The sequence below is a fragment of the Sus scrofa genome, chromosome 13, assembly GCF_054392235.1.
Source record: "Sus scrofa isolate SSC_HxYL_T2T_F1_AM1 chromosome 13, Sscrofa_HxYL_maternal_Yorkshire_Landrace_v2.0, whole genome shotgun sequence".
Classification (NCBI taxonomy): Eukaryota; Metazoa; Chordata; class Mammalia; order Artiodactyla; family Suidae; genus Sus; species Sus scrofa.
This window is the reverse complement of record NC_139395.1, coordinates 125395171-125407768: the sequence shown is the minus strand read 5'-3', so window position 1 is coordinate 125407768 and position 12598 is coordinate 125395171. Positions and strand designations below refer to the sequence as shown.

The 12598-nt window shown below is 38.2% G+C and overlaps 1 protein-coding gene across 10 annotated transcripts in view; it reads right to left on the bottom strand.

Moving 5' to 3' along the window:
• The window catches only part of FNDC3B (fibronectin type III domain containing 3B), a 338529-nt gene that overhangs the window by 241045 nt on the left and 84886 nt on the right, over window positions 1–12598 (bottom strand). For all 10 annotated transcript variants that reach the window (XM_084990280.1, XM_021069801.2, XM_084990279.1 and 7 more), the window contains one exon: window positions 3422–3497. In XM_084990280.1, the coding sequence (XP_084846406.1) occupies window positions 3422–3497 (76 nt within the window). The remainder of the gene's footprint in view (window positions 1–3421; window positions 3498–12598) is intronic.

Here is a 12598-nt window from a genome sequence, read left to right as displayed (position 1 = left end):
CTTTAGGTGTGGGAACTACAGGCCTCAGTTTCCTTGTGTGCAATTCAGTGAGAAAATACATAAGCCTAAGAGTTGAATAAACATTAGCAGTGATAAGGACGTTAATCCCAATGAAAGGATAATAACGTGTTGGAATTTAGAAACACGCTTCCTATTCCCATATTCTATGTTGATATGCTTTACCCCCTAGAATGAAGCCTTCACTAACTCTCCTGGGACTCAAATGATAGAGGGCAGAGGGTACACGGGATGAGTGACTGCCTGTTATACACAAGTGGCCATGAGTGGGTCTGGACTGAGGTTCCTTCCAGTTCCTGAAGTTGATCTTATTGTCCCAGTGCTGTCCAAGCCCTAGGAAACTACTTTGGGTTCCAGGTCCTAGTCCCTATCATCATGTTCTGTGTCATTTCAATTAGTAGGGCCAGGTACCACCATGTCCTAAGCAAAGATAACCACAGTACTGAGATGTTCAGAAGAGAACAAATAATAGGGCAGCTGGGAAAGCCCAGATAAATGGCCCCACAATTCTTCTTTAGTCAATGGTATTTTTAAAAACTACTGAAGGAGGTGTTAGTGTCACTTATCTCCAAGGATAATCATGAATAAATACAAAGCTCCCATTGTGGACTGAGCAATATATTTGCAAAATTCCCTGAAGAGTACACCACCTGGTACTCACCCACATGGACCCAAAAACAAGTGACAGGGAAGTTAACCAGACGAATACACACACACTCACTCCTTAGACGCCCAAAGTAAAAGTAGGTGGCATGAAAGAATGGATTTTACATGCTGATCTATTCATCAGTTTGCTTTTTGTGATTCTATTACTCATACGCAGTGGTAGAGGGACACAGTCTACCAGCCAATTCATAGGTCTCCAATGTTACCATGACCAGAAACTCAACTAGTCTCTGAACTGGAAACATCAGCTTCATTCTATGTAGGTAAAATGACTTTTCACCCAGTTTTTCTAGCATGTTTTTTTTTTTTTCTTTTAAGGATACAGAGTAAAATTCGAGAGATTTCTTTTCTTTTCTTTTTTTGATTTTAGGGCCACATCTATGGCAGATGGAAGTTCTCGGATGAAGGGTGAAATCAGAGCTGCAGCTGCCAACCTAGGCCACAGCCACAGCAAAGCAGGATCCAGGATCCAAGCCACATCTGCAACCTACACGACAGCTCATGGTAACATTGGACCTTTAATCCACTGAGTGAGACCAAGAATTGTGGACCCTCATCCTCATGTATACTAGTCGGGTATGTTACCACTGAGCCACAACAGGAACTCTGAGATTTCATTTATTGATGACCTCTGTTTATTACAGTACTACAAGTAGTTGGAAGATTCTGTGTACCATACTATTTTAGAGTATTTATTTCCTCTCTTCTTTTACCTGGTACAATTCATCACCAAAGACTAGGTTTGGTTTTTAAATGGTTAAGAACACCAGAGATCAATTTTAGGAACACAATGATCAGAGAAATTAAAGCTATAAAAATCATTAATGAAATGGTTAAATCACTTCAGATTAACTACAATTAAAATTCAGTAGGGGCACAACATTGTAAATCAAACATACTTTAATTTAAAAAAAAAAGTTCCTTGGAGTTCCCATCGTGGCCCAGCGGAAACGAATCTGACTAGGAACCATGAGGTTAAGGGTTCCATCCCTGGCCTCGCTCAGTGGGTTAAGAATCTGGTGTTGCCGTGAGCTGTGGAGTAGGTTGGCGGCTACAGCTCTGATTAGACCCCTAGCTTGGGAACCTCCATATGCTGTGGGTACAGCCCTAAAGAGACAAAAAGACAATAAAACAAAAAATTAAAATTAAAAAATAAAAAAAGTTCCTTAAAAAAAAAAAAAATCCTCACTAGGATTCTAGCCAAATGAGTTTCAATTTTTTTCCTAGATTTTTATTCTTATAGTTGCAAAAACAAGTAGTAAAACTATAGCAGCATACTCTGCTATTATGCAAAGCAACAGAAAAATCAGCTTTTTCCATGTAGCTCATTGTGGAAAACTAAAACTAAAGATCATTTCCTTTCATTTTGTTTATATATTGGTGAGCAAGGCCAGGTACTAAAAACAAGACCTCTGGTCAGATCCAAATCTAATCAATAACCTAGTATTGAACTCAATTATAAGCCAATTTACTGCCTACCCATAATCCCAATCACTGCCAAAAAGAGCCATCACAAACACTGCCCTCTAACAAGGCAGAATTTACAGACTAACTCCAGATGATCTGGATTGATCTTCCTACACAGAACTCCATTTGGATCAGAGTACCCTAAGACTCTTTCTTTTCAAAGTGAACTATAGAGAAGAAGCACACAAACTAGAAACTAATTGAAATGCCCAAGGAGTAGTACTTAAATAACTACACCCAAGGAGCCTCACCTACACCAGGGCTTATTTAAATGACAAGATTCTGGACTCTGAGCTGATGCTGTAATGGAGATTTCAGAGATCTAAGGAGGGGGTGTTCTACATATGGGAGAAACAAGTTACTGAGGACAGAGGGTACAACTGTGGCGGGCAGCTTTCTGAAAGGGCCTCCAGAGATTCCTGCCTGCTGGCAGTCACAGCCTGGGTAATCCGCTTTGTGGAGCAGGCTGGACACAGTGCTCCTTCTTGCCCTTTAGTGGCTGCTCCAATGAAGCTGGCTGCCAGAGTGTAAGCGCCCCATGGAGAGGCCACTTAGCAAGGAACTAAGGGAAGCTGCCTGCCATAGCCCTCAAAAAAACTAAAGGCTGCCAACAATCACTGGGGTGAACCTGGAAACAGACTGACCTTCAGACAAGCCTTACAGTAGCCCCACACCTGGATTTTAGCGTTTTTGAGAGGCCCAGAGCCACATAACATAGCTAAACTGTGCCTAAATTCCTGACCCACCGAAATTGAAGCAATAAGTGTTGTTTTTTAAGCTACTAAATTTGAGTAATAAATTACTAACAGTAATTTAGAACTAATAGTAATAAAGAACTAACAGATACTTAATACAGATTTTTACCTCTAAAAGCATCATTTAGATAATATCACAAGAGGTATTTGTAACTTTTATCTAATTTGAAAAAGCAGGTGCTGTTCTCAACTGGAATTTTACAGTTGAGAAACTATAAAATCTCTACATTTTCCAGGGCTACCAAATTCCATAACATAGGAAGACAATGCAAGCTTTCCCAAGTTAATTTAATTCACTTAAAAGTCAATAGAATACTCAAGGTATTTAACTTGGTCACTTATATATCACAGGCCCACATCAACATTAAGAAATTCCTAATAAAAGCAAAAAATAATCAAAGATAAATTTTACTTCTAGAAAATCACATGCAAACTCAGAGATAAACTTTAATTCCATAAAATAATAAATAAAGGAAAACTCCTTTGATTAGAAATCTTGCAACAAACTTCCTTACCTTGGATACACTGCAGTGTTCCATCCTCCGCTCTTATTGTAAAAGTCTCACCTGGATTAACTTGAACGAGAATAACCTGCCAAAATAACACATTAATTTCAATTTAATACTAGAACATCTGGAGATTTCTCTTCAACAGTTTCATTACCTAAATTTATGTACTAGACGAGAAGTATGTGGCACAAGATCTTGTATAAACACAAAACTTAGGATATGTCTTAGACTTGGTTTAAATTTGAGGGGGGTGAGCACATTCGAATTTAGCGAGGTCAATTCTCCTGTGTTGCTTATGTTATGTAACTTAAATAAAAACCTCACTTTTAAGGTACTTTTTCTTTCACGCAATTTTTTTCTTCCACTAATTTAGATACAATAGTTAAAAAAAAAAAAAAGACCAGAAGCTATATTTATTTTTTAAAAAACTGCATAGAGAAATGAGGTCCTGACCTATCACTGCTGCATATCATTCCCAAGCGTCTATTACTGTGTTTAACAACAGAAAGCAATTTGTAAGAAAAATATTTGGAAAAAACAAAAAAGTATCTGTGTATAGGACCTGGAAATAATAATGAACAGGATAAAATAAGTGAATTTTACACAAAGGCCCCACCAAACACTTAGATATTTAGATTTTAATATTTTCCAGTATTACCTAAATGTCAGTATTTTTAGTCATCTAACACAGACATTTAGTTATCAGAAAACAACTCCCAAAAGACTAAACCATGCATGGCCATGGCAAAGTATGTTCTTTCATGAATTTCAGAGTTTTAGTTCTAACCTCATTTAATTCCTTTAGGTAACAAAGGGGGGGGGACACTAATTTATATCTAAATATAAACTAAAGGATATACTCCAAGCTTAAAAATTAAAAAAATCATGTGCAAGATTAACACTTAATGCTTAAAATAATGATTCTTATGTTTCTAGAAGCTGGAAGGATGTCAGTGTCACCTTCATCAGTAGTTGTTGGAGCAAGCCTGATTCCTCCCTTCCTTGAAACCATCGAACATCCTGTTCCCTCTGTCTGTAATCTCTCCCCGCCCCCCATCTCTGCCCACCACCCACCTCACTCTCTCCACCAGCTAACACCTATTCATGCTTGCCAGATTAAGAGGTGGCATTTGACTCTTGGGACAGGTCAGGTCTTGCACCATGTGTTCTCAAGAAACAAACCAACAAAACAAAACTCTACTCCTTCCTAGGATTTACAAGTGCAATTAATTAATTAAGGAATTATTTTAGTGTCTGTTCCTTCATTCTTTTATCTAGGCTCTTTAAGGGCAAGATATGACACAGAGTAAAATCTCCAGAAATACTCTTAACTAAGTAAATGAACATCATAAAACATAAGGAAAGCCATTGCAAACAACTGCTTCAACTTAGGAATTAAGCTTTCATAATACGCAGTTTTAGAAGTCAACTTTATTTACTGTATGGACCATAATTTATCTGTTTTTGAAAATTACTTATTGAAATCAAAACCATTTCATCTTTAAAAACTAAGCCTTTAATATCCATGTATTTTGCTTCTTCTAATAATTCACCACCAGAAACACTGCTGGGATACTAAAATTTTTAAATCTGGAAATACATTAACTGGAGAAAACAGGACCATTCAGGGAAAAGCAATACAAGCTTCATCACTGGTGCTTCTCATTTCTTAAATTATAAGTTATTTTAAGGCAATTTATTTTTCCTGTACAGGATCTGTGTCAATAATCTTTCAGTCTTAAGTATTCAAATTCTCACCAATGTAAACACATTGTGCCATTCTAGGAACTCAAAAGGAAATCCCTTCAAATCTCTATGGAGTGATTAAGACATTTCGATTGCTTTCTTGAAACTGAGTTTTAAAGTCATTCCTAATATGAAAATAGTTTTAATTTAACTTTACTTTTATAAACACATAGAACATACATCAACTACAATAGAACAAAACAATACTCCAAAAGAGACAATCACCCATATCTTTTTAAAAGTCCTTAAACCAATTCTAACATTGCTATAACAGCAGAAACCATCTGCTTTGTTTAAACCTTGAGAGAGACACCAATAATGTATGCCTATAGAATTATTAGTCAAAAAAAAAACCAACAGTGAACACTACAAGTATGACTCAGATATTCTTTGACAATCCCAATTTCATATATTCTCTTCTGTTATACTCATAACATGTCCTAAATGCTAGTTTTGAAAATATAATTCACCAATATTATGGAAAGTCCCAGGCCAGGAAAAGGATTTCTGGATTGGAATATGTTCCAAGATCTGTCACATTATCTGCTTATCATATTGCAGGAAAAGTGTCTGTAACAGTTCCTCAGTGGTCACTGACACTAGGCCACAATTCAAAGAATGGCCCAGAGGCATTCAGCCTCCAAAAGCCCCTTATTTATGCCTTCCCTTCTCTTTTCACGGGAGGCCCACTCCCAACCCCTACCCCACTTCTTCAGGGAGAAAGACAGGTAAAGGGCTTGTACACATCCTATTAAAATACCTCTCTTCAAATATTTAGTTCCTGTAATTTTCCCTGCTGCTGTGTTGCTATGGCAACCAGATTATAATCTACCAAGTTACCTCAGAAACCAGGCAAATCTCCTGTGTCCCAATATCAATTTTTCTTAGTAAGAGCAAAAGCCATTATTTAAGCAAACTGTATTCATCCTGGCATTGAGATATTTTTAAAGAAAGCATTTTATTATGCAGAGACAGACGGACCACCTTGCTGTTTTCATTGTCAATAAAGGAGAGATAAAAATAAAGTTTTGACAGCCCAGTGATCTGTCCCTGACCAGAGATATGAATGAGATGGCGGCAGTAGGCCTTGCATCACGCAGCCTTGAGGAGCATGAGTCACACTCTGGCAGGCTCCTTGGCACGTAACCTTTCATATACAAGTCTATCAGTCCGTCTGTCTCTCTCTTTCTCTGAATAGCACTCTCTTTCAATCTTTCTCTCTCTCCACCCCCTCTTTCACCCTTCTCTTCTTCCTTCCCTCCTTCTTTCTCTTTTTAGCCACAAAGCAGACATAACAGTTACACGTTCTCTTAAATACAGAATATAAAACATAATATCACTGTCCAAACCTCATCATTTTTTGTATACTCAGTAAGCATTTCCTGCTTTTCCAAAGTCAGCATTAAAACAAGTCATGCTGTATTCTGTGTCTTGTCAGGAGGGCAAAAAAAAGAACAAAGATTTTAACCTCTGATATATTTTTCCCCCAGAGATGTTAAAACCAAACTATGTTAATCAAATCATAAGAGCATACTTCAGACTACTATTGCTTCATCAGCTCTGTTTCAAATCTGTTAGTGCTATACAAACCAAGCAGCCTGAAATAAGCAAAAGAAATTTATTAAGACTTAATGAAAAATAAGTGACCATTCTTCCAAAGTCCACAGAAATAATAAAACGAGGTAGAATTAACCTAATTAAGCAAAAGGCTAAACACTGTATCCTGGGAAAGCTTTACCCAACAAAACAACTGAAACAGGTATAACACATCTTTCCTTAGAGGTATAAATCTAAATATAACTCTTTTTAACTCATTAATGATTAACCACAAGATCAACAGTACCTAAGACTTCTCCTGGAGGCAAATTCCTAATTTTTACCTCAAACGAAATACTACCAGCCATCTGAGTAAACAATTACTGCCACATATATGTGTCCATCACAAAAGCTTCTGCTGGGAAAGCAGTACTGAGGAACCAAAGATGAAATGTTAACATCTGCATCATTCTGCAAAGTTAAATCCCATACCCAGGCAATCAAGACATAAACTGTGCTAGGAGAGGAGATCCCATTTCACTTCCAGAGCTTTTCCCACTTGCCATGTTCTGTGAAGCTGTCTTAGCTGTTTCATGTATGAATGAACATTCTCATTTAGAGCCAGCATTTATGATTATCCAACAGATATCTTTGGGGGGAAAAATTATACAACCTAAAAGCTGCAGAAGAGTTTCATGTAAGGGCAGGACATACAAGACAAGGGAGCCCCCACTGGTACTTACTTACACACTGTGTCAAGGCACAAGAACATCCAGATTTTAGAGATGGGGAAACTCAGGCTTAAAGAGGATAAGTAACTTGTACAAAGTCACAAAATACAAAATGACTGAGCCAGCACTGGAATCCAGCTCTGTCTGACCAAACTACATGCTTTTCTCTTCTACCACACATCTTCCCCCCTCCACAATAGATGTGGGTTTCACAGAGTCAGTTCTCTATGGAGACACTTCAGTAAATGACTATAAGGAGAGAATACATTCAACTGGGTCAAAGGCATATCCCCAAAGACTGAGGACAAGTTCTCTTCTAAAAAATCTATGCTGACTTCCTAAGACAGAGCCCCTTTCTCCCAGGATGGCATTTAGGTAATAGGAGAATCCATCCCTTAACTAACAACAAGACAGTTGTTTTTGTATTGGGCAGCATTTATTCTCATAAAGTCCTTGTCGAGTCCTTGAATTCCCCTAGAAACCAGTAAGCTAATCACTTGCTTATCATAATCACTAGATGCCACTTCTCGTGGCCCAATAATAGGCATAGGAAAAATAAAAGACTCCAGAGAATACTGGGTCGTACGCCTCTATGCTATCAAAAGCCACCTGTCATTGACAAAAAAAGACAGGAATGGATTAATACGTAACTAAGGAAAAAGCAATTAGATGAACCAAAGAGACTATTTTTATGCACTGAAATCAACCAGTGCCTGCTGAAAATATACCCTTGACCTTGAGCCCTCTTCACAGCTGAAAATCTACATGTAATTTTACAGTCCACTCTCCACATCCTCCGATTCAACCAACTTCAGAAGGTATAGTACCATGGTACGTATTAGAAAAAAAAAAAAATCTGCATGTGCATGGACCCATGCAGTTCAAACCTGTGCTCTTCAAGGGTAAACTGTACATTCAAATGAGGTCAATAATTGTATTTCATGATATAAGTGTCTTTAGAAGAATTACCTCTGGGTGGCCAGGATATTCATGGTGGCTGTTTTCTAGCTCTCTGTACCTCCCCAGCTTCACCTACACCCTACTCACAGGACTGACCTTTCTACACACTTGCCCCAGGCCCCAGCAAGTGCCTGTTCTTATCAAAGGGACGGTGAGGAGCCAGCCTGACCTCAATTCCCCCTCCGATTGCCAATCTGCACCACCTGCCATGCACATGAAGATTGCAGCCCAGTCCTGCTTCAGACTTAAAAGATCCCCCTATCCATTAACCCACTGATGTCTGTCTCTGACTCTGGGCTATTTCTTCAGTCTTGAAGAGGCAAGCACAGGGCTTACAGACCTGCAGGGTGCAGCCCAACAACTACTACACTCAGTCTTCATTCAGAAAATGTTAATGAGTGTCTAGAATGGGCCAGGCATTCCTCCGGCTACAAAACAGAACCTTAGACAACACAAAGTTCTGCCTACCACATGCTGACAAAGGGAGCTTTGCAGGGGATAGGGGTGGCAAATCCTTTAAACAAAAATAAAACATCTACAGATAGTGGTAAGGGCTATAAAGAAAATATAATGGCAGCTTCTAAGATGTTATACATTTCTACTCCCTCTATTGTATTTTTCCCTGAATAAAGAGACTCTATTACAAAAGGACCTATTTGCTAAGAATAAAAATACAGCATTAACTTAAATGGAAAAAATGCAAAATGTAATAGAGATGGCCCAAACTGGGTTAAAAGCTTTTTTTTTTAAGAGAGCCACAAATGCTTATCTCTAAAGTTTCAACTACAGGACTTTCAAGATAAAAAAACCAACAACATAAAAAACCAAAATTTCATATAAATGTGGTTTCTCCATGGCTAAGAATAGCTGCTACCAAATATCCTTGTGCATTTGGAGTAGGATTATCTTTATTTAAATCAATATTTTTTCATTGTATTAAATACATTTTCCACAGAGCTGTTGAGGATCAAAAAGGTAATTTTTCCTCCTCTAGCTGAAAATGATGTTCACTGAGAACAAAGTCTGGTTTCTGCCATCACTGTTTCAGGGTCAATCTTTGTTAAAAATGTCCGCCACATGAGGTAAAACCCCTCTCTACCCCTCAATTCTGTCCATGCTCCCCATGTCCCCAAGCTGGGCTTTGGCCACACTAATGGGGAGTCAGCAACTCAGGCCACTTTTCAGCTAATAAGCCCTACCTGGAACGAGCTTTGCACACTGCATCTTGCATGTCTCCCTTCATTTAGATTCAGCTACCTCATGTCTGGTTTTGATTGACTGAGACAGAGCAACATGATCCATGCTGATGTGCTAATTAATGTCACACATTTCTGGCAAGCTGTGCACTGAACCTCAACATATAACTCAAGACCAGTGAAGAGACATATTGAACTGCCTATATTCCCAATACTCTACTATTTTTAACACCCATTTGAATGTTGGTCATGTCATTCACTTAATGCTATTCTTCCCTCTAAGACATAATCAAGAAATAACATGCCCATGAAGAACGTTATCATCCCTATAAGTAACAGGAAATCAGTTCCCAATATTTTGTCATTAAACATTCTAGAGTTAACTTTTCTATTACTATACTCTTAACTGATTAAAATTAAACTACTAGTGCCTTACATTTTGTTTCAACCAATATAAAACTAGAAATAAATACAAATACATAATATTTTACGATTTTAGAAGGGTTTTGTGGAAGAGACCTCTGACCCTCTCCACCGCTGCACAGTATATTATCATCACTTATGCAGGTCTCGCCTTTGCATTGACTATACTATACTTATTTAAATCTATACCTAATGCAATTTTTTTCCTTTTTATGGCTGCCCCTGCGGCACATGGAAGTTCCCAGGCTAGGGGCTGAGTCAGAGCCGCATCTGGGGCATATGTCACAGCCATAGCAAAACCAGATCCGAGCTGCATCTGCAACCTACACTGCAACTTGAGGCAACACTGGATCCTTAACCCACTGAGTAAGGGCAGGGATCCAACCTGCATCCTCATGGATACTACACCAGGGTCTTAACCCACTGAACCACAATGGGAACTCCATTAATGCATATATTGAAATTCTGATCATTCAATAAACATTTGCTGAGTAGTTACTACATGCCAAGCACTTTATTAAGCACTGATGATTCTAAGATGAGAAAGATGAAATTCAACCCATTGGTGCAAGAGTAGAAAATAAAATTAACTGTAATAAAACATGATTATTTGCTATAAAGTGCTGTGAAAACTGAAGAAACCATCAAGAAATCAGGGAAAGTTATATTTGGGAGTGACATTTAAAGGGGGGATAAGAGGATAACTAAAATAACAAGCACACAGCACATGCATGGAGGCCTGATTGGTATGATGGATACAGTTAGAATTCCAATGTGCTAGAGAATTCCAAAGCAGCTATAATGGCGTGCGCGTATGCACACAACAGAGGGGTAAGGGTGAGACTGCAGAGGCAGGCAGGCCCCACCTCAGAACAGTTCTGTTTGCTCCACTTCAAAGTCTGGACTTCATCCTGTGAGCAGAATTTTCCAGTAAGAAAGCAACATTATTAGATAACTCTGACAGCAGTGAGAAACTCAAACTGAGATGGGAGGCATGAACACATGGAGACCAGCAAAGATATTAATGAAATATCCACCTGTGACATACTTCAGGGATTATGCTGTTTTAAGTAAGAGCTTTCAAAAATAGCCAATGATTTAGCCTTTAAATATGACTATCCAGATCACAGGGTTTGCTGCTGAAGAACTCTGCCTTCCCTCTCTATCAACACTGGGGTATCTCTGATTACAGAGGTGAAGCAATATGTATGGCCCTCCCAGCCATAGCTATTTAATTTTTCCTACTTCCTGTTACTCTAATTCTGTTATCCAGTTGTGACTCTGTCATTTCATTTCCATCACTCGTATCACTGATAACAGACAGGCCTGCACAATCTGTCTCTCTCATGTGTCTCCACCTCTTCCTATACTTTTTCTGTCCCTTGTTTCTTCTCCTTGGCTTCCTGGCTTTTCCTATTAAAAAAGCTAACCCCCAAAGCTCTCAGCAGCCAACCCAGCATTCCTTTTCTCTACTTCTAGTCAACTCATCAATCCCACAGTGGACTTTGTTGTCCACCTATTGTACTGTTGGTTGGTTTGCTGATCAAAAGGAAAGGAGGAGTAATAGGATTACTGGGAAACAAATATGAGTCTAATGAGAATCACTACTTATTTTTAAGCCTCCCAGGTTAATCATATCCTCAAAACATCTACTTTCTGATTCCTAGATAAGCCCATTTCAAGCTACGTAATCCATTTTTATATCTTTAAGTTACAGTTTGCTTTTTAGCATATCATACATACACAAAAATATTTGAAATATAAATTAAGAACTCAAAATTGCAGATAAGAAAGTACCATCTACGACTTAATTGTTACATTTAAGATGAATTTCCAGGAGTTCCCATTGTGGCTCAGTGTTAACAAATTCGACTAGAATCCATGAGAACGCAGGTTCAATCCCTGTCCTTGATCAGTGGGTTAAGGATCTGGCATTGCCCTGAGCTGTGGTGTATGTCGCAGACGAGGGTCGGATCCTGCATTGCTGTGGCTATGGTATAGGCCAGCAGCCGTAGCTCTGGTTCGACCCCTCATCTGGGAACTTCCATATGCAGTGAGTGCAGCCCTGAAAAGACAAAAGACAAAAAAAAAAAAAAAAAAAAGACGAATTTTCGGTACTTTTTAAGATTTCAAATTACACTCAATGCCCTATAACCATAATAGAAATGAATATGAAAAAGCATGTGAAAATATGCATAATTGAATCACTTTGTTGTAGAGCAAAAATGAAAACACTACAAATCAACCATACTTCAATTTAAAAAAAAGATTTCAAAAAATAAGTACCTAAGAGCACATATTTCTTCTACATCTGTCTTCCTGCTACACTTTATGTTTCAGTGAAATTAGATGGCATTTAGACCAGAGCTGTCTTCTAAGTAACATTTTATGTAAATACTGAGGTGTTAGATCACTTTGTACTAAAATCATTTTAGTTTCAATTCATCTTTTAACAAATAGCTTAATCAACTAAGATACCAAAGACACACAGTGAGAAGAACAAATTAGACAGATCACAGTTGAGTCCCAGCTCTGCCAGACAGGTCACTTAACCTTTCTAATCCTGCATTCTAAAAGAGATAAACACCTAC